This window comes from Drosophila takahashii, chromosome X, assembly GCF_030179915.1.
Source record: "Drosophila takahashii strain IR98-3 E-12201 chromosome X, DtakHiC1v2, whole genome shotgun sequence".
Classification (NCBI taxonomy): domain Eukaryota; kingdom Metazoa; phylum Arthropoda; class Insecta; order Diptera; family Drosophilidae; genus Drosophila; species Drosophila takahashii.
The window spans coordinates 6,254,978-6,280,935 of NC_091683.1; the positions used below are offsets into that span (position 1 = coordinate 6,254,978).

The 25,958-nt window shown below is 42.7% G+C and overlaps 6 protein-coding genes across 16 annotated transcripts in view; 1 reads left to right on the forward strand and 5 right to left on the reverse strand.

The window, feature by feature from the left end:
* pigs (pickled eggs) overlaps positions 1-702 on the reverse strand; it is a 58,203-nt gene extending 57,501 nt beyond the window's left edge. Inside the window, exon 1 of the mRNA XM_017137357.3 lies at positions 268-702. The gene's annotated coding sequence lies outside the window, so the exon portion shown is untranslated. The remainder of the gene's footprint in view (positions 1-267) is intronic.
* The window catches only part of LOC138913903 (uncharacterized), a 164,479-nt gene that overhangs the window by 44,067 nt on the left and 94,454 nt on the right, over positions 1-25,958 (forward strand). The window lies entirely within an intron of this gene.
* APC7 (anaphase-promoting complex subunit 7) lies at positions 1,100-4,565 on the reverse strand. The gene is made up of 6 exons (XM_044394323.2): positions 4,445-4,565; positions 3,858-4,371; positions 2,175-2,842; positions 1,880-2,029; positions 1,635-1,765; positions 1,100-1,579 (listed from the first exon to the last, which is right to left on the reverse strand). The coding sequence occupies exons 1-6, from the start codon at positions 4,514-4,516 to the stop codon at positions 1,222-1,224; spliced, it is 1,893 nt and encodes a 630-aa protein (XP_044250258.2). The 5' UTR covers positions 4,517-4,565; the 3' UTR covers positions 1,100-1,221.
* On the reverse strand, positions 5,014-11,781 carry Pat1 (Protein interacting with APP tail-1). The gene is made up of 8 exons (XM_017137383.3): positions 11,630-11,781; positions 10,936-11,249; positions 8,261-8,883; positions 7,668-7,892; positions 7,496-7,597; positions 6,579-7,255; positions 6,345-6,502; positions 5,014-6,282 (listed from the first exon to the last, which is right to left on the reverse strand). The coding sequence occupies exons 2-8, from the start codon at positions 11,113-11,115 to the stop codon at positions 6,157-6,159; spliced, it is 2,091 nt and encodes a 696-aa protein (XP_016992872.2). The 5' UTR covers positions 11,116-11,249; positions 11,630-11,781; the 3' UTR covers positions 5,014-6,156.
* LOC108054404 (uncharacterized) lies at positions 12,211-13,977 on the reverse strand. Of its 2 annotated transcripts, none has more exons than XM_017137355.3 (3): positions 13,430-13,977; positions 12,672-12,887; positions 12,211-12,610 (listed from the first exon to the last, which is right to left on the reverse strand). In XM_017137355.3, the coding sequence occupies exons 1-3, from the start codon at positions 13,778-13,780 to the stop codon at positions 12,374-12,376; spliced, it is 804 nt and encodes a 267-aa protein (XP_016992844.1). In that variant the 5' UTR covers positions 13,781-13,977; the 3' UTR covers positions 12,211-12,373. The 2 variants fall into 2 exon arrangements, with proteins under 2 accessions (XP_016992844.1, XP_016992845.1); XM_017137356.3 differs by having other exon boundaries at positions 12,672-12,900; positions 13,430-13,562.
* LOC108054402 (smoothelin) overlaps positions 14,311-25,958 on the reverse strand; it is a 35,670-nt gene continuing 24,022 nt past the window's right edge. For 3 of the 10 annotated variants that reach the window (XM_070218617.1, XM_070218613.1, XM_070218610.1), the window contains 5 exons: positions 17,995-18,087; positions 17,699-17,801; positions 16,645-16,792; positions 15,691-15,842; positions 14,311-15,153 (listed from right to left, as the gene is read on the reverse strand). In XM_070218617.1, the coding sequence (XP_070074718.1) occupies positions 15,030-15,153; positions 15,691-15,842; positions 16,645-16,792; positions 17,699-17,801; positions 17,995-18,087 (620 nt within the window). In that variant the 3' untranslated portion in view covers positions 14,311-15,029. Of the gene's footprint in view, positions 15,154-15,690; positions 15,843-16,644; positions 16,793-17,698; positions 17,802-17,994; positions 18,088-20,492; positions 21,804-21,851; positions 22,011-22,061; positions 25,874-25,958 lie in introns of those variants that run through there. The other 7 variants (XM_044393138.2, XM_070218607.1, XM_070218616.1 and 4 more) reach the window with 6 other exon arrangements.

Consider the following 25,958-nt stretch of genomic DNA (forward strand, 5'->3'; position numbering starts at 1 on the left):
CGTGTGCATGATATGATATGGGGGCTCTCTGACCCACTCGATAGGGCATATTCTGCACGTTATCAAGCGAAAGAGCGACTAGGCAAACACACAACACAAATCCACAATCGGCCAAACATGTGTAAAACGCTCCACATTGTTTTTATTCCCCTGATAAACCCACAGTTGTCTGATTAAATCAACCGTTTGTTGGGGAAAAACATAAAGGAAATGACTAAATTCTACACCATCTAAATTTCAGTTTTATTTTATTTTTAATGCACAAACCTTTTAAAAGATATCCGCCAATCCCTCGATTTGTATGCAAATTTTGTTTGATTCGCTTTCACAAGAACAAAACAATTGTGGGAAAAATCAAATATCAAATCATATTAAATAGTATCAATATTTTTGCGGTTATATTGTTTTAATATGCACAAAGTGATGCAAATTTTTCACTCCACTTCGCGGTTTTATTTTTTTTCGAAAAAGGGTTTTATCTTTTCGCACACAGGGTTTCAAAAGAACATAAACAAAAAGAATCCCGCGTCACGGCCCAAAAACAATTGGCTCGCTGGGAATATGTAAAACAATCATAGTAATAATATATATTTAGTCAAATATGATATATCCCGCTTCCCGGCAAATTTAACGCATGTTTTTCGAGATACGTTTTTGAAAAGATCTAACGGAAACCAAAAGACAACCATCGGCGCGCGGTGTCGGTTGAAAAATATCAACAAAATGGGTTGTGCTGTTGCTTTTATAGCGGTTTCATTTCAGTGTTGCCAGATGAACATTTGGCTTTCCCCCTAAAAAATCCAGTTTTCCCGCTAAATTCAAAAAATCAGAAATGTTAAGATACAAGGCGGCATATTTAAATTTTAAATTAAATATGTTATTAATATAATAATTATAATTTAATAATTGATTTTATTTAAATATTATAAATGTTAATGTTCTCAATGTTCATAACATGAGGGTTTAACGTTAACGGTTGCCTTCCAGTTGAGTACTGTTAAAGTCTGCCTGCTGCAAAACACACTTCCCAAAGTCTCCAAACGAGTGGCGCCAAAAATTGAATATGTTTCCCAAAATCTTAACAAATAGGTATAAAAAATTAAGGAAAAATAATAATATACTCTAGATGGCACTCTTCATAGAATCTTAAATCCAACTTGAGGTTGTGTATAAATATCATAATCATTCTAAATTTCTTGAAATAACAAATCTGAACCTCGCCTAATGGCCGTCATAATTCAGGTTGACCATTTCCGCATCGACATCGTGCCAAACGGAGCCATCCCCATCCCCATCGCCATCGACATCCTGGCCAGATCTTGCGGCCGGCGAGGAGGTTGCCTCCCGGGAGTTCTCCGCACCATCGACACCCATCCAATTATCCAGATTTGCTGTTCCGCAGGGGGTGGCGGCCAGTGGTGGTCCATTGGAGGTCAGCTGGCTAATCACCACCACCTTGATGGGTGGTGGTGGTCCACTTTCGTCCAAGACAGTAGTTCCTCCTCCTCCTCCGATGAGCGAGTTGGAGCTCTTCAATAAGCTAATGCCCCGCAAAGTTCGCTCGCATTTGGGATTCTTACTGAAATTTTAGAATATTTTTAGTAAATTAATAGGTTGGTAAAGATAAAACCCACCCCAATGCCTTGTAGTAATACTCCAGGGCCCTGAGCGGCTCCTTTTGGGTGCGCAGCATGTCGGCGAGATTGGTGAATAGATTCGCCTGCGGGAAGAGCAAGACGTGATCCTCCAGCAGCTTAATGGACGCCTTGAATTAGAGTTCGATCAATTATCGATTTTTCCGATTTTTTCACAATATTGTTTCGATAATATCGATGTTTTTCAATATTAAATAATATTAAATTTTAAATTAGAGCTCTACCTGAATCGCACCCTCCAGTTGGCAAATATCGGCCATTAAGGTCACCGCCGGCGTATAATTGGGATCGATTTTCAGTGACTTTTCGGCAAACTTGCGAGCGCTCTTCTTGATCTGCGGATCTGGCGAGTGGAAAAGTGTGCGACCAAACATCTGTGTAGGATAGGTGATATTTATTAAATTATTTAATTATTAAATAAATTACTTTTCTTGTAGCACCAGGAAATGAGAAAGAAATAAATTAAAATTTAATTTTAAAAAAAAATACCACTTGCATATCAATTTGACATGTACGTACCGTAAGTCCCCTGGGCGAATTCGGAAAAATACGCAGTGCCCAGTTGCACATGGCATGGGCCTCCTTGAATCGCTTGGCGGCCAAATAGCTGTGGAACAGGCCGCGATAGACCTCGAATCGATAGGGAGCGACCTTTTGGGCCATGCGAAAGGCCTCCACGGCCTCCAAAAATCGCTCCAGTGAGATGAGCAGACGGCCGCGCAAAATGAGGGCCTCCTGGTGACGGGGCTCCGAGTTCAAGCACTGCCCCACGAAACTCAGGCCGCGCTCAAATTTCCCAGCATCGTACATGGACTGGGCATGGACAAACCAATGTTCGGCCGTGTACTTTGGTTCCGCGGTGACCTGGGCATACAGGCGATCCATATCCGTCCTGTTGCTGTTAAAGGAGTCCTGACCACGAACGACGGCCAGCAGACCGATGGCCTCGATATTCTCCGAATTGGCACTAACCGTGGCCGCAAAGAACTGCTCCGCCTGGGCGTAGCTGCCGTCGTAGTAGAGGCACCTGCCCAGGGCCATCATCAGCTGCTCGTTGCACCTCAGCAGAGTGTTGTCCTGCAGCCTCTGGAAGGTGCGCGCCGCGTCCTGGTGCTTGCAGTCGAACATCTGGGCCAGAGCCTTGATCCACGTTCTCAGCCAGTCAAAGTTCCCGGGCACCGAGGCAGCTGAAGAGTATCAGAAATAATAATAAATAAATATTTCGATAGGTTAGCTGCTCAAAACTGCATTTTTATCAATATTATTAGTATTTTATTTTCTAAAGAATCTGTATTCTTGCCAAAATTCTGAGTAAATACGTTCAAAATATGGAAAGATTGGTTAAATCAATGCAAAAAATTGTCGAAATACAGGATGGTTCGTGGTGCTCGTAAATTAATTCCCTATCGATTGGGATTGAAACCAAAACCTCAAATTTTTGACGATTTTTCGCAAAAAATTATTGTTTTGAAACATGCAAACATATCAGTATTTCAATAGATTGGAATTCAAACCTGGGATTTTTAATTTTTCTCAATTTTTAGTAAAAAATTATGAGAATAATCATCCAAATATAAAAATTAATACCTCGCTGAACTCGTGATTAAATTTCCAATCGATTGGCATTCAAACCTAGACATTTTTAATTTTTGCCATTTTCCGCAAAAAATTGTGATGTTACCCCTTATAAAAAATGTGAAAATTGATCAAAAAATAAATTTCCTAGAAAGTGATGGGGATCGTTAGTTTAGGTCGTTAGCTGTTCAAAACAGTCAGTCTTTTAGCTGTGGGCCTTGATTTGTGCAAGTTACGATTAAAAAACCACAAAAAAAAGGGTTTTTTTCCTCAAAAATTCGAGTCTACATTTTCCATCAACAAACATCACTATTTTTGCCGTAACAATGGGAATAATGATGCAAATATAGAATGTCATACCTTTTTGAACTCGTATTTTAATTCCTAATCGATTGGCACTTCAATCTAGAAATTTTCAAATTTTATAATTTTTTTTTTCAAGAAATCAAAAATGCAAAAATTGGTGACAAAAATTAAATTTTTCCAAAAGTAATGGGGATCGTTAGTTTAGGTTAGTTTAGATCTGCTCAAAACAGTCGGTCTAATAGCTTTTGGACTCAATACCTTGAGTTTTGACCATATTTTGCAAAATGTTGTTAAAAAAATTTTTTTTTTTAAGTTTAATACCGTGCATAACCAGCGAGTTGACCTCGTTGCCGTCCTCGCCCAGTTCCAAGAGGTCCTGAATCACGGGCAGGGCCATGGGGCATTCGCGTATGACCTCCTTGTAGGCGGGCAGGGATTTGGTCTTGTTGGTGTTGCCGAAGCCAAGGCAGTGATGCTGCAGCCTGGCCAGCATGAGGTTGATCCGCGGAGTGCGCGACTTGACGGGCACCTGGAGCAGGGTGCCCAGGGCCATGTCGGGATCCCCGATCTCGCGATAGCACTCGGCGTGCCGGCGCCGCAGCTCCACTTCCCCGAACTCCGGATAGGCACTTTCGATGGCCAGCAAACCGGCGCTCTTGTGGCGCCTGTGGTTCATCAGACGACGCTGGTGGAAGAGGTCCACAAAGTGCCGCGATGCCGAGCGATGATGTCGCTCCTTGTACTGCGAATTAACCAGATAGAGCTGCACCTGGTACTCCAGCTCCAAGGTGGCCACATTGCGATCATTCTTGAGCACCGTTATAAGCAGCTTTGCCTGCCAAATATCAAATAATATTCATATTATAATATATAGTGTAATATTTATAGATCTTCGGATCTTCCATTACCAATGGAATCACGCACTCGTAGAGCTTGTGATCGTAAAGCCTCTTAACATTCGCAAATAGAGCGTTTTCCATTTTTTCCACGACTTCTCGAAAATGTCGGACAGGCTCCACTAGTTCCCCAACTTTCCAAAAACTCCACTGGTTCCGGAACTATGTACTTTTGGGTTCTTCTAAATGCATTAGGTTTTAATTTTGATATCATTAAAATGATTAGAATATAAATTTTACATTAAAGACCAGTAGATCTTAAGTTATCATACGCGATTGCGCACTTTTTAAAAATTTCTTATAATCCAAAACACTCAACTCTTGTCAGCCATCAAAATCGAAAGTTATCGATATTAAGATATCGATTTGAAAAATTCAAATTTGGTTTTTGCATTTAGTAGTAAATTCCCCTTTATAAAGCAATTAAAACACCAAAAGTAAATTTCAAATTTGCTGTTATTTTATTTTGAGATTTACGACGTCGCTCTTAAACTAGATCGCTAAGTAATGCCAAAAAGAGTTTTGCAACTACAATTGTGTTGTGTTATAAGTATCGCCCTAGGTAGCAAATGTTAATGGTATAAATTGTCTTTATTTTTAGGCGTTTATTTATTTATTTATATATGTATATGCAAGTATTATAATAAACCTTTTTTTTTTGTTTCTGTCTGTAACTGGAAGCTGTAATATTCAACCCGAGTAGTTATTTACAAAGCTTTCCCATCGCCAGTTGCTTTTTGTTTAACTTTAGTTTGGGGGGCTGCGCGGCAATACTTTTTTGTATCCACGTTCCATGCGTACGCAGCATTAGAAATATATATATATATATTTAGTATATCGTTTTCGGATAGGCTATAGGCTAGACTATACAATACGCTCTCTATACAACAACTTCACCTTCTTCATCTTCTGTGCTCTTCAAGCGCACTAACAACAAGACGTTAGTACGTAGTAGTAGGTGATTGAAATTATAAAAATTGAGTACATTCCACTACACCTAGAGAGAAAGCGAAACAAAAGCGAAGCGACTACTGGCCTTTTTTTCTTCGAGTTTACAAAAAATATAAGAAAGATCGATACAAAGGTAGAATTATTAGACGCGAAAATCCATTAAAACTTAAACATTTGTACATGGGCCAAGACGCGGGGAATACATAAAAAAATAATCCTTGCTCAACGATCTCCCGCCGAAGCTGCAACAATACTACTACATCTTATAGCCTAGAGGTTCATCTTCTTCTGACTGGCAAAACTAAACAGGACTACTGGGTGGTTTCCTCGAAAACTGTGGGAACTAAGGGGTACTGGACGTATTCGATGATGGCTGGAACACAACTTGCTGAACTGACCCATATAGTATGGGTATATGGGGTTATTCGATGGAAATAGAAATGGAAAGCAAAGAGAAAACATTTAAAACCCGATCTATGCTATTAACTATACTTAGACATTCATATAGAACACACGCGGGTCGATCCTTCGATGCTCCTTCTTTTCTCTTCTTTTCTGTCTAATCAACGTGGGCTAACTTATGCGAATATCTCTCTTATCTAAGACAAACTGCAGATGTTGCCGCCTCTGCTGCTGCTGCTGCTGCAGTTTGCCCTCCAGTTTGTGCCATCCGATGCGGGGGGTGTGGGTGCGATTGCGATTGTATCCTCATCCTCACTCGCCACTATATCCATTTCCACTTCCACTTGCGCTCCCACTCCCAAAACCCCATCTCAGTTTGGATTCACCTCCGCCGGTTCCGAACGGGTTGGACTGCTTTTGCAGACGCACATGCTGAAGAACTTGTTCTTGACCTCCTCGATGGAATAGTCCACCTCGATGGCGGGGTAGCTGGACTTCTAAAAGACGAAATATCGATTTAGAACAGTGGGGGGCTAGAATAGCAGACACCTTCACTTACATTTTGAGTTAGGTTCTGGCCACGCAGCATCTGCCAGTTCTCCAGTGTGTGCGCATACTTCAAATACTTCTCAAAGTCGTGCAGCGTTTCGTAAACGTGGCACAGGCCCAAGTAATCATACTCCAGGCCAGAGTACGAGTGACCGAACAGACGCAGGCCTGCAATATTAAAGTAGATTAATTAATTTATCCATCAATAAATTCAAAAGTTATCAAGTTGATAATATCAACTTACTTATATCAATGCTGCGCAGGTAGAGCTTCTCGGCCTCACGGTACTTCTTCATTTGATAGTTGTACAGCGAGGCCAAGTGGCCAATGGACAGGCCCACCTCGTAGTCGAAGGCACCCAGCAGATCGGTCTTTATCTTGATCGCCTTCTGGTGCATTCGTTCCGCCTCCTCGAAGCGATTCATCGTTTGGTATAGACGCCCCAGATTTCCATAGTGCTTCGCCGTCTGCACATTCTCCTCGCCGAAAACTTCGAGCGAGAGCAGCAGGGCGAAATTGTGCAGCTCCTCGGACTGCAGCAGCAGATCCTCCTCATCCATCCCGTCGGCCATCTTGTCCAGCGCAATCTCCTCCAGCAGCAGCGCCTTCACGCGCTTCGCCGAGGCCAACATCAAATGATTGCTGGGCACCAGATTCTTCATTATGTTCACCGCCTTGTCCACATGATCCTGGGCACAGCTAAAGTCGCCGGTGCTGTACTCGTGCACATAGTAGGCATAGGACAAATCCTCGTGGGCAATGGCCACATGGAAGTTCATGTTGCCAAAGATTCCGCGGCGCACGGCCAGCGCTTCCTTGTACACATTGACCGACTGGAACACCGAGTCCACGTTGAGCAGGAAGAAGCCATAGTCCAGCAGGGCATCGCCGTACTTCTGATGCTTAACTCCGAAATGTTCACTGCGGGGAAGAAAGTGTAAATTAGTTTGGGTTCGGAAATATGGAAATTATCCAAGGGAACAGCTTTTTGATGAACTTTTAAATAGTTCGACCGTTATTTTTATATATTACATCCTCAATAACTGGATATATATGATAGATAATCAGTTTATAATGAAAAAACGAGACTTTTTGCCAAATAATCAGCGAAAAGAGAGAGAAGGGCGAAGAGATGCCGAATCCCTGAACTTTTGTGCTTACCGAGCGCGTCGCACCGCCTGGCAGATGAGCAGATTGGCCCGGGCAAAGTCTCTCTTCACGACACAGGCCTTGGCCGCCTGGCGCAGAACATCGATGGTGATGCTGATGGGGGGATTAAAGGAAAGATCAGTAAAATATCAGTAACTCGAGGGAGAGAGGGACAAAAACTCACCGCGGTGTCGCCGATCCACGCAGAAATTGCATCGCCTGACCGCTCCACCTATGACTGCTGGTGTACTCGTTGCGGGCAAAGAACATGGCCGAAATCTGGGTGTAGGCTATGGCCACCAGCTGGGCAGGCACAAGGTTATTAAGCGAACTTCTCAGACCCATCAGTTCGTCGCAGGTGTGCTGCGCCAGCTTAAAGTTGCAATGGGCCGATTCGGCGTAAAGCAGGCTTTAAAAGAAGATCAAGTATAAACAATTAATTAAAATTATAATAACTAATTCATAGGAAAAAAAATTCGATATGAAATTGGGTAAATTCTAGCTTATTTCATATCAATAAAAACCGATATGATTAATAAAAAATTTATGATTCAAGCATATCAACTTGATATTATATCATTTCATAAAGATCATAAAAATTCTGTTTTAAAGTACCAAATTTAGTATTTTTTGAAAAAATATTGTAAAATAAGATAGATATTCATATCAAAATGATATGAATAACTTAATTTTTAAAAAATATTAAATTAATCTGATCTTGTTATTTTTTTTCGGTCTTAAAATTAATTAAAATTAAATTATTATTATTATAATTACCGCTGCAGGCAGTCGAGGCGCAACTCCAGCCAGTGTTTATGGGGCGGCAGGTGCTTCAGTCTTCCATTGAGGCTGGCCAGCACGGTTATGCTCTCCTGCATCCAACCGGCCTCCGAAAGGAACGATCCGAGGCGCAGGCCCAGGTCGATGGCCTGCATCTCCTCGGCGGGCAGCTCCTCGAGCTCCAAGTCGCTAATCACACTGAGTTCGCCCTGCGACGGGCCATATAATGGGCCTTGGGGTTCTTCGTGCTTTGCGATTGGGCTGAATTGGGTACGGGGGTAATTTGGAGCGGGTGGACTTGTGCTGGCCTCTGCTGCCTCTGTCGTTTCCCCACCATCGTATCCATCCTCCTCCTGATCTTCTTGATGATTCTTGTTCAAACTCAACGGTTCCATCTGCTGGAGTTCCTTGACTTCCTCCTCCTCGTAGCCTGGAATCCCATAGCGCGACATATAGTTCTCGCTGAGACTTCTGGCCAGCATCTTTTTGCTGGCCATTAGCGAGGCCATAATGCGCAGCAACTTGCTGCGGGCAGCCGAGTAGCGGACGAGACGGGAGAACACCTCCAGCTGGGCCAGCTCCTCCAGCAGCGTGTCCTTCAAGGACTCCTGCTGCGACATCTGTGGGCGAAGGGAAGAAACAGAGATTAGCAATTGGGTATTTAAGTGAAAGCCAATAGGGGGAAGGGGGTTATGGGTATGATTAGCAGCGGGAAAGGCGCGAAATAGGTCAAATAGGGTGCTTTATTCAATTAAATAAATGAAACTCTTTAATAAATAGGACGAAATACTATAAGTGCGAGGGAGATGGAGATGTACATCCAGCAACGCGAATACTTGAATTATTTGCTCATAACTTTTTAAAGAATGGTCCGATTTGAAAAATTTCTTCTACATTATGATAGGTATTAATGAATACAACAAAATTGCATTTACAATTTTTTGTAATCTCTTATAATAAATAACTATTATAGTATCTTATAGAACATAAGTTTATCCCTATTTTTCTAATAGTTAAAAATCACAATAATTCCACTACTAGAATAGCAAATGGCTCTCGCAAGAAGTAAAGCAAGCCAGAGGAGAAGAAGACCCATCCAATCAGCGGACAATGGAATTTGCTTAGCCATTATCAGCAAGTTCAATGGCTCTTTAGCCAGCAGCTGCGCCATATAAGCAACAAGGTCTATGCATCACTGCATCCCCCATCCCAGTAAGAGCATCACAATTTCCGAACAGGACAATCAAAGGGCGCTGGACCCATCCAACTGGTTGGTTTATTTTTAGAATAACCGAACCGAACCCCACTCCATCCCCCTCGTCGAGTGTCGCCTCTGTTTATATAAATTACTTTGTAATTGCCACTTATTATGACAATCCATGTATGGAAAATGGAATCGAAACCTCTTGGCTGACCAACAATGTATATTCGCAACCACCTGTGGGTCTGTGGACTTGGGTTTCCTTCGTCCAAATGAAATCCATCTGAAGGTGGTGCATACCTCCCTGGATTGTAAATAGTAATCCCGGAATTTTAAGGTTTATAATCGATATTTCAGATGGTTTTCACTGATCTGATTAGAAATTGTAAACATCTAAATGATTGCAATTGCGAAACAAGTACAATTATCATAAGAGTAACAAAGAAAATTCAATGTATTTCTGGGAATCTGGTCCATAACTTTATTACCCATCAAAAACGATCGCTTCTTGAGATTATACGAGTGTTAATCTACAAATTTCCCAGCGCGATTCCGCGAAGGTCTTTCTTTCTAGGGTTAATGGGCGAGTCGGACCGACTGGCGGTGGGGTGTAAACAATTTAAGCGGAAAAGCAAACACAAACAGACAAGTGCCATACCCCCCTCAATCCCTGATCCCTGATAATGGGTATGAGAGAATGGTAATTGCCAGTGGCGAAATACGGACGGGGAGTTGAGATAAGCAGCGGGGTCCAACAAGTGCTGTAATCGTTATGATCGCTGATGGAAAGGGTAGAACTTTTTATTTTAAATATGTATAGGATAACTGGGATAATTATTTTCTAATCAAAATAATATATTTATAATTCCAGGAATCTAAACTATTCCCCAAAAACAAAATCAAAATTCCCAGAATCAATTTTTTCCTGATATTATTCCCTTTTATTATAGATATCTTAAGTATATTCTTATAAAAATATTTAGGTGTCGTATAAGGTTCCAACTAGGATAACTGGGATAATTATTTTTTGATAAAAAGAATATATTTATAATTCCAGGAATCCAATCTATTCCCCAAAAACAAAATCAAAATTCCAAGAATCTAGTTTTTCCTGATATTATTCCCAATTGTTATAAATATCTTAAGTATATTCTTATAAAAATAATATTTATAGTTCCAAGAACCCATGTTCTCAATACAAATGAAGAATTCCAAGAAGCAATTCCCAAAAAAAAAGTATGATTCCAAGAAATTCCAAGATATATTTAATTTTCAGGATTGTAACGAAAATCAGAATAATGGTATATTTAGAAGGCATAACTATCTGAGTATCTAGTTAGCCTAGGAATTCCCCCAAATACTGCCTGTAAACAACGATTACTGGTTATGATAATGGGATCGGGGGGATCTGAGATCTTTCTGAGAAAGATGGGGTAAGGAAAAGGGGGATAGCGATACCGATAACACTCACCATTTCGTAGACATCGATGAGCAGGTTGCGCGGCAGCTCCGCCAGGCGGCTGATCCTGTCCAGCGCCGGAACCTTGGTGTTCATGCTCCCGATGAGCGATTGCAGCGATAGATCGTATAGGGGCTTCGGGGAGTTGGGATTTGGGTTCGGATTGAGGGCCGCGAGCATTTCGGCAGCCATCTCGCTCTCGCTCACTGGCTTTTCCTTTCCTTTTCCTTGCCTGTTTCCTCGCTGTTTCCTTCAAACGCTGCTGCTGCTTCTGCTGCTGCTAACCTTTCTTGGGGGGCGGGGACACTCGCGGGAGGCGTGGCACTCTGCAACAAGTTCGGATTTGTACGGTTATTCGTGGTAAATGCATTCGCACACGTGCCGAAGAATCGGGGGGGAGACAAAGAAAGAGCAAAACAAACAAACGCAAAGGCAAGGCAAAAGCAAAAAAAAAAAAACAGCAGGAAAAACAAACCAAAATCTGTTTTTTTTTCGAGTGTGTTTTGCACTTCACTTCACTTTCTTTTGAGGCGTTCTTCGGTTTTCTGTTTTCGGTTTTCCTTTCTCTGCCAGCGTCGCTGCCCGCGTGCTGCTTTGCTTTTGCTTTTCGCTGCTTTTGGGTTTTTTTTCTTTTCTTCTTGCTTTGTCGCTGCTGCGTTTGTTTTGCTTTCGCTTTAATTCCGATTGGTTTTCTTTTGGCACTTACACAACTTGGAACACATCTAAATTGTCGGGGCCCGTCAGCTAAAGTCGAAATCTTGGCCAACGGATTATGCGTTGGGAATTGGGAATTGTGAATTGAATTGTATTGTGTTGGAACTTTTTTTCCTCTTTATTTTCGTCAGTGTGACCGCGCTAGCGAGAAATACCAGGGAAAAGAAATACCATTTGGCATTTCAGTCACCAGAAATACCATTAAAATACCGTTAAATTAAACAAGTATTTTTAACTAATAATAATTTTATTTATTAATAATAATAATTTAATAGTCTTTTCATTAATTTGTTGAAATATTCAGCAGATAGAGGGAACGACATATTTTTGCACCTAAAACAACGTTAATTTATACAATTTATTGTTAATAACGGTTGAAAATATTGTAATTATTGTAATTGTCAAATATTCAAAATCTTCAAGTTTTTTTAATTGCTGAGAAAATTGAATTTGACGAACACCTGTTTAAAATTAAATAATTCAGCGGGAATCCCCTTATTTAATACCGTTATCGGCTGACGAAAAATACCAAATAAATACTAATTTTAAAATTTGAATTTCGAAAACATGTGGTTCTTATGGGAAAAATAGTGAAACTGGTTTTATTGAAAATTAAAATTTGTTCTAACTAGATCAGATCTTAGTGAAATCATCGAAGATGTCTGTTGGTCGGTGGAAAATTGCACCGTTCACCCCTTTCGCTCGCAGCCTTTTTAACATCTTTTTATTATCCTGATCAAAAGAGATCGATGGAGTCGTCCTCGATCTCCACCAGGGCAAAGTCGGAGGTGCTGCCGAACATCCACCAGTGGCGCAGGATGTTCCGGATGAGCAGGCAGCGCGTGGTGACGAACTCGAAGAAGTGAAAGAAAAGGGCGCTGGAGGTCAAAAGGGCGCAGGAGGCGACGAACACCTCCTGGACGGTGAGCTGCTCGGTGCTGCCCTGGTTGAGATTATCCATGCACTGCAGAACCTACAAAAAATAAAAAAATATTTTTTTTTGTTTGAAAAATTCTATTTTTAATCCAACTCACCTGCTGCAAAATGATGTGGGCCAGTGGCATCAGTGAGGCGCTAAACAGCAGGTGCTTTACGATCAGGCCGCAACAGCGACCGCAGCAAAAGGTTCGCATCATCTGCTTCAGGCTGACCCGCTCCTCCGAGATGTCGAAGACCGCATTGCAGATCTCGCAGCGATTATCCCGCCTGTGCATAATCCAGCGCTTCAGGCACTTCAGGTGGATGAATCCCTGCAAAGGTCACCTGGATGCCGTAAGCCCACAAGAAGCCACCCCCAAAAAGAGGTGTACCCTCTACCATTTAATTGAATACTGAAAATCGGGATAAAGCTAAAGAATTCGCGTTGTCATCGTTTACCATTTAGAAGGTCTAACAAAGTTTCTAATGAATGGAAATGATAAGGAAAATAATTCCAAGTTAAAAGACTTCAATACCCACAGCCGAATCCCGAAATTGCAAAAGTGCTAAAGAATTCGCGTTGCTATATTTAAGTGGATTATCAAAAAATTGAATTAATGCTAAGAAAAGTAAAATACATGCAAGGTAATCATTATAAAAAAATATAAATTTCGAATCTGTAAAAATGCTAATGAATTCGCGTTGCAAGCCCACACTACTTAAAAGATAAATGCTAAGAGAAATGGAAATATACCCAAGCTAAATAACGTCGAATATCGATTATGTTTAAATCTAAAGAATTCGCGTTTTTCATGAGTGTGCCACCCAAATTGATTACCTTTTCTCAGGGGTGGCTAAAAATACCCCCACTTACCACGCTGCCCTTGCAATTGCAGGGACACTTGATGATCTCCATATCGCTGCGATTCCAGCGGCAAATGCGGCACGAGTTGCCATTCTCGTTCGCCGAGTGGACGCTCTCCTGCGAGGGACGCCTAGTTATGGGTGGCAACATCCTCTGACGAGCCGACGATATTTCCAGGGCGGCCATTGAGGCAGTGGGAGTGCCCCGGTTGGTGGCCCCGATTTCCGGCAAACAACTAACGTCCGCCGGTCCCGTCGAAGGCGGCTGAACGGCCGGGGGCGTGGCACTGCCGGTGGCCACCATCCCATTGATCAGGCGAAGGGCCGTCGATTCCGAGAGGACCTGCTGATGATGCGACATATTTTGCCCGGAGGTACACGGTACACAGATGTTGATGCACTGATCTTTCGAACTGCTTGGCGGTGGTATTGGCGTGTGTTCTTGTGTGCGTTACGAACCAAATTTTGAGTTACAAATTTCTACACCGAATTTTCCTGCGACATCTTACATACAACTTGAACGTTAGACTTCCACCGAGTTATGTAGGCTCGTTGATGAGAAACAAAAGGCACACTACCTATTCGAAATAGAAATAGAAAACTTTCCTACAGTTTTCATATTTTTACACCTGTTTCTTGTAGATATAGTAAAAATGTAAATGCTATTTTGTTTGGTTTAGTAATATCATCGAAATGTAGAAGAAATTTTTTAAATCGGACCACTCATTCAAAAGTTATGAGCAAATAACTATAATAACATTTTCCGGTAGATGGAGCCACTGCTTGCTTTTCTGCTTGCATATCGCCATCTCTCTCACACTCATCTAGCTATTTTTTTAGACTAATTTTACCCCCATTTCCATTAAACCCAATTATTACGAAACACTTAGCTTGGGTTTCATTTGCTTTTTTTTTATTTCTTTGCGGCCTTTTCAATGCCATCGGTTAGTAAATGTTTCGTTCTCGTTACACGTACGTACATAGAATATATGTTTATTATTACAGTAATTCATCAATGTGAGCGACGGCATCGAGAGACTTTATATATCTTCAAATATATATATTTATCTTTTATCGATGACCGCCAGCAGGGTTAGTAACTGCGCTGCTTTTTCTCTTCTTCGCTCTTCACAATTAAAATTATGACAAAAAAATATATAAATCAACAATTATTTGCATAGTTTCTGCTTCAAGTTCAATGTCGATAACAAATAATAATGCGTAATCGTAATAATAGTAAAAAAAGGGTAAAACAAACACAAAAAACGTACAAAAAGTCGGCTGTTCACGTTCGACGAGCCATTTTGCGCTTCAGTTGAAGAATATACATATATATATGCCGATTATACAGTTAGATATTCGCAGGATGACGGGTTCTTTATATATATTAAAGGGTTTTGGGATGGGTTTTTTTTGGGATAGGGGATGGTGTGTCTTAACACAAAATGCCAAAGGGGATGTGTGGTATTTGCTTAAAATTTAATGAGTTGCTGCTGTTGCTGTTGAGTTGACTTGGATTTGGATTTAGATTTAGATCTGGATTTGGACTATTCTGCTGCTGCTGCTGCCACTGCTCTCGATGGCGATGACGATGTTGATGATGATGATCACTACTGACAGTTCCGGAATCGGCGATATATGCTCTGCACGTAGACGAAAACGCACTTCCAGTCGGGGCGACTCATCTCCACCATGTCCTCCACATCCAGCAGTGGTGCAATGCCAGCCTTCTCACTATGAAAAACCAGGATATTAGTAATTATTTAATAATTAATTTTAAAAATTTTTTTTATAAAATTTTGTTATATTTTAAAGGTTAAAAAATAGGTAACTGAGTAAGAAAAAGTAATTCATTAATATTAATTTTACTAAAAACTGATCAAACAAATTGTTTGTTATAATAATTAAATAAAAAAAAGTAATTAATTAAAAATATATTAAAAAAAAAAAAAATTTTTTTAGAAATTTGAATATTTTAAAGACACTTGTAGGTCTCCTTAGATAATACTTTAACTAGGTAATTAATTTGAAATAAGTAAAAAAAAAATAAAAAGGCGGAGAATTTTTTTTTTTTTTTTTCTTAAGCCTAGTACTCACTTCAATCAAAAAGGCAACGAAACGAAAATTTCTATACAAAAATGACAGGCGGAAAATTTCGTGATCAAAACATTGTATGGAGATTTTCATTTTGTAGGCTTTTTGATTGAAGTGAGTACTAGGCCTTAAATGTAAAACCTAGAATTCAGGGCGTCCCACGGTGCATATACTTACTCAGCAACGGTGAAGGCCAGCTCGAAATTGTGTCGTCGCGTCTGCTTGGTTAGTGTGGTGTAGTCAAATGCATCTGGCAAGAAATGGTGTATCAGCGCACAAAAGGCCAGGCCGTCTGACCAGCTCGAGCTAAAGTTGCTTATTTGGACGTTCTGCGAAAACGATACACACACATAATATTTACATTCGGTGATCAGTAGTGATCGATAATGATCGAGCGCGCTTCTTTTTGAGAGATGGTTGGCTGATTTTATTTTTTTTTTAAATTTTTTTGATGGCCCTTGAGCAAAAGCAAAAGCATTTACTAACTAAGACTAACTAATTAGTAAAACTAGGGTCAACTAAATCGAAACAATAACAACAACAGCGGCGATAACTCTAGCGATTAAGCGAAATGATGATCGATAAGCGGTGATCGATAGGAATGGGCAGCAAAAATCGATAAGCCGGAAAAGGAAATGGCATCCATCTTTCGATTTCCTATTCTCTCATTCGTGCATTCGTGTTGGTGTGCGAGTGTGAGCGTGTGTGTGTGTTTGTGTGTGTGTATGAGTATTGAAGAAAGCTTTTTGAAGCTCAGCCAAAGTTAGACGCTGTTAGATGTTTTTGCTTTTGTTTGTTGCTTGTTTGTTAAAAATGGCAAAAAAAAATATAAGTAATAAAAAATAACAACGGAGCGAACGGCAAAACTAAAGGAACGATATTAAACTAGGCTTTCTGGCAAATGAGGTCAAAATAAGGTGTATTTCATAAATTTCGTTAATTTTTTAATCGATAAATATTTGCAATAATAACGATAAAACTTTCGATAACCTTATCTTAACCTCCGGTTAACAAACAATGGCAGGGGTAACAAATATTGGGCTGTGGCTTCGGCGTTTCATTCAAATATTTTAAGGGCTTTTGGATTTATTTTGTTTTTTTTTTTGGTTGATTGGTTTAGGTTTTGGATACCTCATATTCCTGCGTTTTATGCTGACACCACTGCAGAAGTTGATCCTTGACAGTGGCGGCGCGCGCATTTAATGCCGGATCGGTAAATTTGAACAACGGTTGTGCCGAACCGCCGGGGGTCGTGGGTGTGCTTGTTGTTGGAGATGATCTGAACAAATGAGTCAAGGTTGGAGGATTGCAGACGTTTTAGCGAAACTCACACAAAATCGGTTCATCTTCATGTTGTTCTTAATTTCTGAATTTTTTATTTTCTTTGTTTGATTTTTTAGTTTAATAGTGTTATATTTATTTTTTCAGTGTATATGTGTGTGTGTATATATTTTCATTTTGTGTTAGCAAGAAACAACAACAACAATTATTTGAATAGCAAAAAAACATTGAAAACGGATCGACTAACAAGATGTTCTTGGTTTTATTTTTAAGGGATTTTTTTTTTTCGTTTGCCGAAGAAAAACATTTAGAGACAGAGATAGTCGTAAGAGGAGAGAAGAAGAGGGAAGATCGAGAGATCCAGAGTTCCAGAGGCTAACAAAAAAAATAAATAACAGAAGGAGACAGTTGGGTGGTCTATGTACATAAAGCGAAATCACTTTTCCCCTCCTCCCTAGATCATTATTAGTTATCCACTTTTCTAATCGATTTCTCTTTTTTTTGATGGGGAGACGATACTACGACACACTTCCATAGAGAACCAACACCAGAAATCGTATAATGTATATGTGTGTTAGGATTGTGCTTCTATTGTATCTATCATTTAATGTGTAGGTGTACAATGTCCTCCGATTACCAATTGAATTATTTGAATATGTGGGAGATTTTGGGTTTTGGAGAAGCAAACACAAAAAGTGATTTTTAATTGTATTTAAAAAAATGTTTTTCTACTGCTTGCACTGCTTGCTTCTCCAGTTACCTTTAAATCGCATGGACAAATGTTGACTTGTGTGTATATAGTATAATATGCCCTCGCTACCATGTGTATGTATGTCTATGTTTCGGTATGGTATGTTTGTCGACAAATAATCTGAATTTTAGGTGGTCAAGGAAAGTGACTTACTTTTGCGCTTGCTGAGCGGCTGCCTGCTTGTCCAGCTGCTTGAATTTAGCCAAGGGCGAAATGTTCTTGGAGGCAGCACTTCCGCTGACAGTGCGTGTGGTAACTATGGGGTGAAATGGGTTAATCGAAATTATTTTATGTCCTATGTATATCCTATAATTATATCAGGGGTGCTCAGCGGTCACACGCCTATCTTGCATTGGGCACACGTCAATTCTTCTTTTATAAATATTATTTTTTTTATATATACAAGTTTTGAGCACCCCTCCTGATCTATATATGTATATCAAACTCACCCTTTGTTGTTGTTGTGGTCACAGTGGCACCTCCATCCTTGGACTTGGTTTCCGTTCGCTGTTCGCTGGTCGAGGAGCTCTTATGCTGGGCTGCTGTGTGTTTTAGAATAGAGTTTTTTAGGGATGCGATTTTCGGTTTTTTTTTTTTTTTTTTGCAGCAGGTGGAAGAAAAAAGAGAAGCAAACAAATTACATTGATTAGTTTTGGGGCATGCACAAAATCAAATTACACAAAAAATATCAATCAGTTTTGGGTAATCAACAATTCATTTTTTGGGGGTTATTCAAAATTACATGTGTTTTGTATCTGGGCAGGCAACAGAAATTGACACACTACGCAAAAAATTTTTTTTGTGTTTATAATAATATCAGCTACTACACAAAATTCAAAAACATATTGGCATTATTCAAGCTGCCACACACACAAACGCGGGCAGGTTTTTTTTCGCAGTGTGTGCGGTGTTTTTTTTCAGTCCCCACAAAAGGAAACGCGCTACGAAAATCATATACAACGCAAAAACAATCAGAAACCGTCGCTAATGGTGTGGACATGACTGTGGCGATGGTGGTGGTGGTGGTGCGTTCTGCTGTCCATGGGTGTAATCATGTATTTCGTTATTCAATACACATACACTGAGAAAAATCAAGTGTTTTGAACTTAAAGTAAGCTGTTTAAAATAATAATAGTCCTTTATATCATTTTTATATTTTTTAAATATTAAATTTAAATTAATTTTAAATAACCAATTTTAAGTTCATATATACATAGTTTTTAAATGTACTTTCTCTTTATCTGTGTAATTATGAAAGTAGAAAAAAATCATGCACAAAAAGTATTAACAGTTACAGCTAAAAGTCAATGAACAGCATGCTTTAAATCGAGGGACAGGGAAAACAGGAGCAGATCAGCAGATCGACAAAAAGTATAGATAAACATAGATAAAAAACCAAAAAAAAAAAATTAAGGAAAAACTGATCAATAAAATAAACGAAAAACACTGTTTCCTCATCTCATCTGTTTTTGGGGTGTTAAGAAAAAAAAAGAAGAAGATATAATATGTACAAAAGGACGACAGAGAGAGAAACAGTCGATTAAAAAAGGAGGGACAACATTTGGGGGGGTTTCTTTTTGCTGCTTCCGCTTTTCTTTTTTCAATTTTTGTTTAGGCTTAGTTTTTTTTTCAATCCTTGCTGGACCAACCAACCAACCAATCAACCAGTCAATCAATCAATCAACCAACTAACGAACGAGCAAAAGAGCAAAACGTAACAAAACGTAACAGAACGTAACGTAACGGAACGTAAGGAAACGTAAGGGAAAAATGGTAAATTGGGGGGATAAGCGCTAAAAGTCGACACTTGGCTGAGTAAAAACTTTCAGGCAAAACAAATATGTACAAGAAAAACACGCACACACAAGCACACATGAAACGCACACAGCTGTCTGTAAAATAATGGTAATAAGTATTACTTTTAAAAAATAAAGTATACGTAAATAAAATAGGGAAATGAATTAATTTAAAAATTGAAAAATCAATAAATAATTTCTGCATTTAATTTTTTAAATTATATATCCTTTTGAAAATCTTAAATATTTTTTTTAACTATTAATACGATTATTTTGATTTCAGCTGCATGACTTCTTATGATGTGTGTGCGGTTTTTATGCTGTTAGGCTGCTGCTGGGCGGTATATAGCAATATTTTATGTATTTATTATTATTTTCAATTCTTTATTTAATTGTTGTTGGTAGTACAAGGCGGTGGGCAGGGACGCAGAGAAAGGGGGGAGGGCGGAACTTTCAAGGCTAGCATTCTGTACATCTGATATATTTTTCATATATTCAACTCACAAATCTCGGAATATTGTTCAAGTTGTTGCTTTTGTTGCTATTGTTGCTTATTGTTGCTGTTGTTGTTGTTGTTGTTGCTGTTGTTTGGGGCTTCGTTTGGGACGCAGTGCAGCAAACATTTGTTTGTTTTCACAATATCTCATTGTTTATTGATCGCGATTGAGCGTGTTTGTGTGTATTTAGTGTTTTTTTTTTTTTGAAAATTGAAACAAAATAGACGAAAACTAGAAACTAGAAACCGCCTGTGGTCCCTCAATTTTTAAACTTTAGCTGCTTCGTTATAACTGCGATTTTTCTAACTGCTTAACAAAAAATGGGAGGGTTGGGGGATTTCGGGTTTTGGTTTTTCGGTTTTGGGTTTGTTTAACTAAAACAAAGCTAATCCTAGGCTCAACAGTAGCGTAAATCAGTGAGTAAATCAGTAAACATTAATCAGTACAGTTGCCGTTACAAGTTACAGTTATTATTCCGTTTCGATGTCGATTTTTCGATGTCGATTTTTCGATATTATATATAAATTTTATCATGTTCTCATCCAGTTTCGAACTGGAATGCCTCAATGCGTTTTTCTTTCGTTAAATTATTTGGCTTGAGTGGTTGATCGGTTGGCTGATTTTTTTGTTTTTTTTCTATTTAATTGTTAATTTTTAGGCACCCATCATTAGCTGCTCGAAGGCATCCTCCACATTGCTCTCGTCCAGCAGATTGAGATTCGCGATATGCGGCATGGTGGCACTGCGACTGAGGCCACCGCCCATCATAGGTGCTCCACTGGGTCTCTTTAATTCCAGACCGGCGGTGGAAACATTACCATTCGATGTGGTGGTCAGTGAACTTAACGATTTTCTTGCTGCCGCCGAGAGTTTTTCACTCGTTTTGGTGCGATTAATGGCTGATTTTCTACTCGATGAGGAGCTAATCATCGTACTGCTGCGTAGCTCCTCCACTTGACCATTACCACCGGTGGGTGACTTTTGGCCCGAGAAATAGGCAGCCACCGTTCGCTGTTTCTCACTCACTTGGGCCTTGTCAATTCCCGCTTCATAGAGCTTTGGTACCGCCAGCGAATGTCCCGATTTCGAGCGTCTCAGTTCGCCGGGGGAAGTGGATTGATTATATGTCTTCGAAGGACTCTGAACCCCCGTCGTCGTCGTTTGTTGCAGCTGACATATCTGATTCCACGAATCGCACTTGCTCAGCCGATTCACCCGAGATCCCGACTGCATTCCCTGGCTGCCTGGCGAATCATCCTCATGATTCCGCCTGCTCATCGATGTGAAGGCACTCACATTGTTGAACACTATATTGTGGGGAATCTCATCCTCGGGCGGAACTTGTGGCTGTGGTGTGGCCGGTGTTTCCACAATACTCGGCTTGATTTGATGATTTTGCACCACTGTAGTAGTAGTATTAGTGGTAGTACTACCCTGCTTATTCAACTGCGGACTCTGATACGAATTGGGCATGTAGTGATGACGCTGCGGTGGCCCGAATTTCTTTAGCAGCGGTGCCTGCTCCTTGGGCAGCGAGGATTTCACAATATCCGGGGTATCTGCTGGTGCCGACGACTTGTACTCCTGCTCAAAGTAGGCGGACGTCCTTTGACTGCTGCTCTCGAGGACGTTGCCCAAACTTTTGCGACGCAGCTCGTTGATGTGCTGCTCCTTCAGCTGTTTCTGCTGGATGCTGCTGGTATTGTTGCTAGTATTGATTACACTGGAGTTGAGCGTCTGCTGGGACATGACACGATTTTGCAAGGGACGATTATCGTAGCCGGAATCTCCTTGAATGGTGTGACTACGTGCACTTAGGCGGGGAGCATGTCTGGGTTGAGCTTGCTGTTGCGGTAACTGTTGGGGTAATTGCTTTGGTAACTGATGAGGTAACTGCTGAGGAAGCTGCTGAGGTAGCTGCTTAGGCAGCTGTGGAGGAATCTGTTGGGGTAATTGCTTTGGTAGCTGCTGAGAAATCTGTTGGGGTAACTGCTGAGTAACCTGCTGAGTAACCTGCTGAGGTAACTGCTGAGATAACTGCTGAGGAACCTGTTGAGGTAACTGCTGAGGTAACTGCTGAGAAACCGGTTGAGGTAACTGCTGAGGAAGCTGCTGAGGAACCTGCTGAGGAACCTGCTGAGGAACCTGCTGAGGTAACTGCTGAGGCAGCGACTTCGGTAACTGCTGAGTAATCTGCTGATTCAGCGACTTCCTCTGCGGAACCTGAGCAATCTGCGGCTTGGTGCTGCGATCCACTGGTGGACCCATAGATCCACCCACCGTATTATGCACCGGATTCGCTGTCCAACTGGTGCTGCCCAGCGACAGCGAGGAGCTGGCATTCGAGTGCTCCGAAGTGCGACGCAATCGGTGTTGTTGGCTCGTGGCCATTGATTCCTGTTCGGGCTCATCCCCCGAATCGTCCACGGGATAGGTGACCACATAGGAGGTGTGCGTCTCGCCCAAATAAGAGTTACCATCTTGCTGATTATTAACTCTCGGTGGTGTGTAGGTGGGATTCGCTTGGTAATTGATCGAAACGGGTGGTGAATCGGTTGTAAACTGTGGCTGTCGCTTGGCCTCAAAAGTGCTCAGTTGCGGGAAGAGCGGTTCTACGAGCGGCGCCTGGTACTGTCTTCCATCGGGCGAAAGGCAACCCCCCGATTTCGGTGAACTGGGCGCCGTTAGGGGTTGTCTTCTCTGGCTGATTGGATTACCGACCGGTGGATTGCCGAACTGCTTCATCGTGTAGAGCAACGATTTGGCCGCCCTCGAGTTCTTGCCATAAACCTCATCATCGCTCATGTGAGCATTTCTTCGATCAGCCACCCTAACTGCCGTCTGACTACGTGGCTTTCGCATCACCTTCGTTTCAACCCTATACTCCAGCATATTGTTGTCCGAATCCAGATCGAGATCATCGTCCGTATTGTCCGTCATTAAAGTGGGATTGGGCATGGTCATGAAGCTCGTGGGGCTATTCGGTGGACTGTCCACATCCACGGGACTGCTGATGTAGTCGAATCTTCTGCTACCTGGTGGAGGTAGATAGGTGGGATTTGAGCTGGTCAGGATTAGAGGAGCTGCCAGTGGATTGGTCAAGGCCTCCGATTGTTCCACGGCACTCGTTAGGCAAGGTTGACTGCGGTAATTGTGGGCATTATTACCCACATTTCTTCTTACTGGTGGGAAATCGGCATAGGTGAATGAGATATTTGTGGGTGGTGGTGGTTCCTGATACATTTGTCTAGGCGGAGGAGCTGCCTGGGTTCCTGGTTCCATGGCATTCGGCAGGGAAGGTCGCTTCTTAAACTCACTCAACGACGGTGCCTTGGATCGCAGTGAATTGTGACGCTGCAGATTACCATTAGGCTGCTGTTCGAGGTTATCCCTCAGGGATCTCTCCTCAAAGTGATGGGCCTTGCGTCGAAAATCGCTATTGTCCACCTTGGGCTTGGCCACCCAGGGCAAACCGATGGGTGAAGTAGCGGCCGTTGAAGATGGCGACGGGGTATTGCTATACGAGGTAGCCGACAAATGTTGTTGCGATTGCTGTGGCGGCTTCCAAATCGACGGATTAGAGGCTTGAGATTTCTGTGCCACGGGCTTGTAGATGCCTGGCTGCGCGGGGGTTTCATTTTCGATCGGACGAAAGACCGACTGGGGAGCGTGTATAAAGTTATTGACCTGAGCGGCCTGTTCTCGCTGCTGTTGCAGACGCACCTCCATCTCCTGACGCCTCTGTCGCTCCAGTTGCTCCTGTTGCTGCCGCTGTCGATCCAATTGCTGTTGTCTCTCGGCCTGCTGGCGCTGCAGCTGCTGCTCGTAGTACTCGCGCTCCAGGCGAGTGCGCTCCTCTCGCTCGTAGCGAGCCTCCTGTTCGAGGCGCAGTTGTCTTTCCAGCTCCTGGCGACGTTGTCGCTCGATTTGCACAGCGGCCACGGCTTGTTGTTGCTGTTGTAGCTGTAGTTGTTCTCGCTGGAGTTGTTCTCGCTGGAGCTGCTCTCGCTGGAGTTGTTCTCGCTGCAGTTGCTCTCGCTGCAGCTGCTCTCGCTGGTGCTGCTCTCGCTGTAGTTGCTCTCGCTGGAGCTTCTCTCGCTGCATCTGCTCTCGCTGGAGTTGCTCTCGCTGCAGCTGCTCTCGCTGGAATTGCTCGCGCCTGGAGAGCTGCTCTCGCTGGCCCTGCTGCAGCTGCTTTTCCCTCTGCTCTCGCTGCCTCTGCTCCCGCTGATACTGCTCTCGCTGAAGTTGCTCTCGCTGCATTTGCTCTCGCTGCAGCTGCTGGTGATGCAACTGCTCCTGCTTGGCCCAACCGGGCACATGACCCGGCACCGGTGGCGGTTTACCCTTGGTCGCCGTGGCCGCCGCACCGGTTTCGAAGGTGTGCTTGATGTTGCCAAACTTGTGGGTCCAATTCGAGACACTCCGACCGCCACCACCGCCCCAGCCGAGCCCGGTCTGATGACTCTGCTTGTTGATGAAGGCCAGGAACTTGTGATCGTTCTCCGTCTTCGGTTCAAACGGTGGCACTGCGTTGTGAACTCGTCGCTTAACGCTCACCTGAACGGCTCGCTTCAGTCCCAAATGCGGACCCTGTTCATCCTCCACATCCGAATCCGAATCACAGTCGGCCATATACTTGGCCTTGGCCTTGGGTATATCGATGGTGTTGGCCCGCTTCATCAGGTGCTTCTTGCCTCCCCCAAAGCGGCTGGAATTCGAACTAGAATTCGAATTCGTTTGTGAGTTACTCGGCGAGGTTGCATTGCCATCGGGACCCTCGGGACTTGAGTTCTGTGAGTTCTCGTAGCTGGCAAAGCTGACGGCATAATCACCGGACAATGGACGCCTGTTTGCGTTGCTATTCGTTGGTCTCAATTGAGCGGAATTCTGACTGGGATTTTGAATAACTGTGGCTGGGGGCTGGACAAACTGATTGGGTCTATACAGTTGCACGGGCACTGCACTCGAACTGGGCGTTTTGGCCAAAGCGAAATCCTTGCCCTCTAATATCAGCATATCCTCCATGTATCGCCGGGCATCCGCCAGTTCCTCGCGACTCACGCCCACCGTATGACGGCTATTCCGCTGGCGACGCTTGGCGAATCGAGCTGGAGCCGTCGTTTCCGTTTCCGGATCAGCTTCGTTTTGATCCTCCGCTTCCAACTTCTCGGGCGCACTGAGTCCACTTTGCAGGCGGGCCACCAGGCCGAGCAGAGCCTGCCGCTGGCCCCCATCGACGGTTAGGTCCTTGCCCTGTTTGAGGCTGCTCTCCAGGCGGCTCAGGGCATCGGTCACCTCCTCGACGAGGCTGCGATTCGCCTCGCTGCTTTGCTGTTGCAAGGTGTCGCGCAGACCGGCGGCCAAGAGACGCAGATCCTCACCGCTCTCCGTGCCGGAATCTTCTTTGGACGGAACACTCAAGCGAGTGCTTGGAGCTCCAGATCCCGTTACCGATCCCGTGACCGATCCCGTGACTGGCATTGTCGCTGGCTTGGCTTTATCCCTGGCCCTAACCACTGTGCTAACCTGGCTACTGACTAGACTACGCGTTTCCCTACCACCTAAGCTACTACTGCCTGATCCTGATCCTGTTTCTGCCGTTCCTGCTGCTCCTTTGGCTCCTGTTTTCTTAGCTGCCGGCAGGGACTCACCCTGAACTTGAACCTCTGCGGTGGAGGAGCTAGATTCACTGGCCAGCTCAACTTGGGCCAACTTTTTGCTAACACTTTCGGTCTTTTGTTGGGTAACCTCTTGTTTGGTGACCTCTTTTTTGGTGACCTCCTGTTTGGTGACCTCTTTTTTGGAAACCTCCTGTTTGGTAACCTCTTTTTTGGCAACCTCCTGTTTGGTAACCTCTTTCTGGGTCACCACCTCCTTTTTGGGCTCTGGTTGGGGTTCCTCCTCCTCGTCACTGTAGTCGGTCACCTCCTCGATGATCTCTTCATACTCGCTGGCGCTGCTCTCCTCCTCCTCCTCCTTCTTTTTTAACTCCTTCTCCTCCTTCTGCGGCGCCTGCTTCAAATTCTTTTGCTCTGATCGACGCAGCAAAAAGAAAGAAAAGGCAAGAGATAAAGGAGAGATTTGTAGATAGAGAAAAAGAGGAAGTGGTGGAAAGAA

Coding starts and splice junctions, on each gene's coding strand:
- LOC108054404 (XM_017137355.3), bottom strand. CDS start 13,780: ATGTCGCATCATCAGCAGGTCCTCTCGGAATCGACGGCCCTTCGCCTG. Junction 12,888..13,429: donor GCAATTGCAAGGGCAGCGTG/GTAAGTGGGGGT, acceptor TGACCTTTGCAG/GGATTCATCCACCTGAAGTG. Junction 12,611..12,671: donor CCCACATCATTTTGCAGCAG/GTGAGTTGGATT, acceptor TATTTTTTGTAG/GTTCTGCAGTGCATGGATAA.
- Pat1 (XM_017137383.3), bottom strand. CDS start 11,115: ATGGCTGCCGAAATGCTCGCGGCCCTCAATCCGAACCCAAATCCCAAC. Junction 7,598..7,667: donor CGTGGATCGGCGACACCGCG/GTGAGTTTTTGT, acceptor TCCCCCCATCAG/CATCACCATCGATGTTCTGC. Junction 6,503..6,578: donor CCTGCGCAGCATTGATATAA/GTAAGTTGATAT, acceptor TTAATATTGCAG/GCCTGCGTCTGTTCGGTCAC.
- APC7 (XM_044394323.2), bottom strand. CDS start 4,516: ATGGAAAACGCTCTATTTGCGAATGTTAAGAGGCTTTACGATCACAAG. Junction 2,030..2,174: donor ATTCGCCCAGGGGACTTACG/GTACGTACATGT, acceptor TATCCTACACAG/ATGTTTGGTCGCACACTTTT. Junction 1,580..1,634: donor TATTACTACAAGGCATTGGG/GTGGGTTTTATC, acceptor CTAAAATTTCAG/TAAGAATCCCAAATGCGAGC.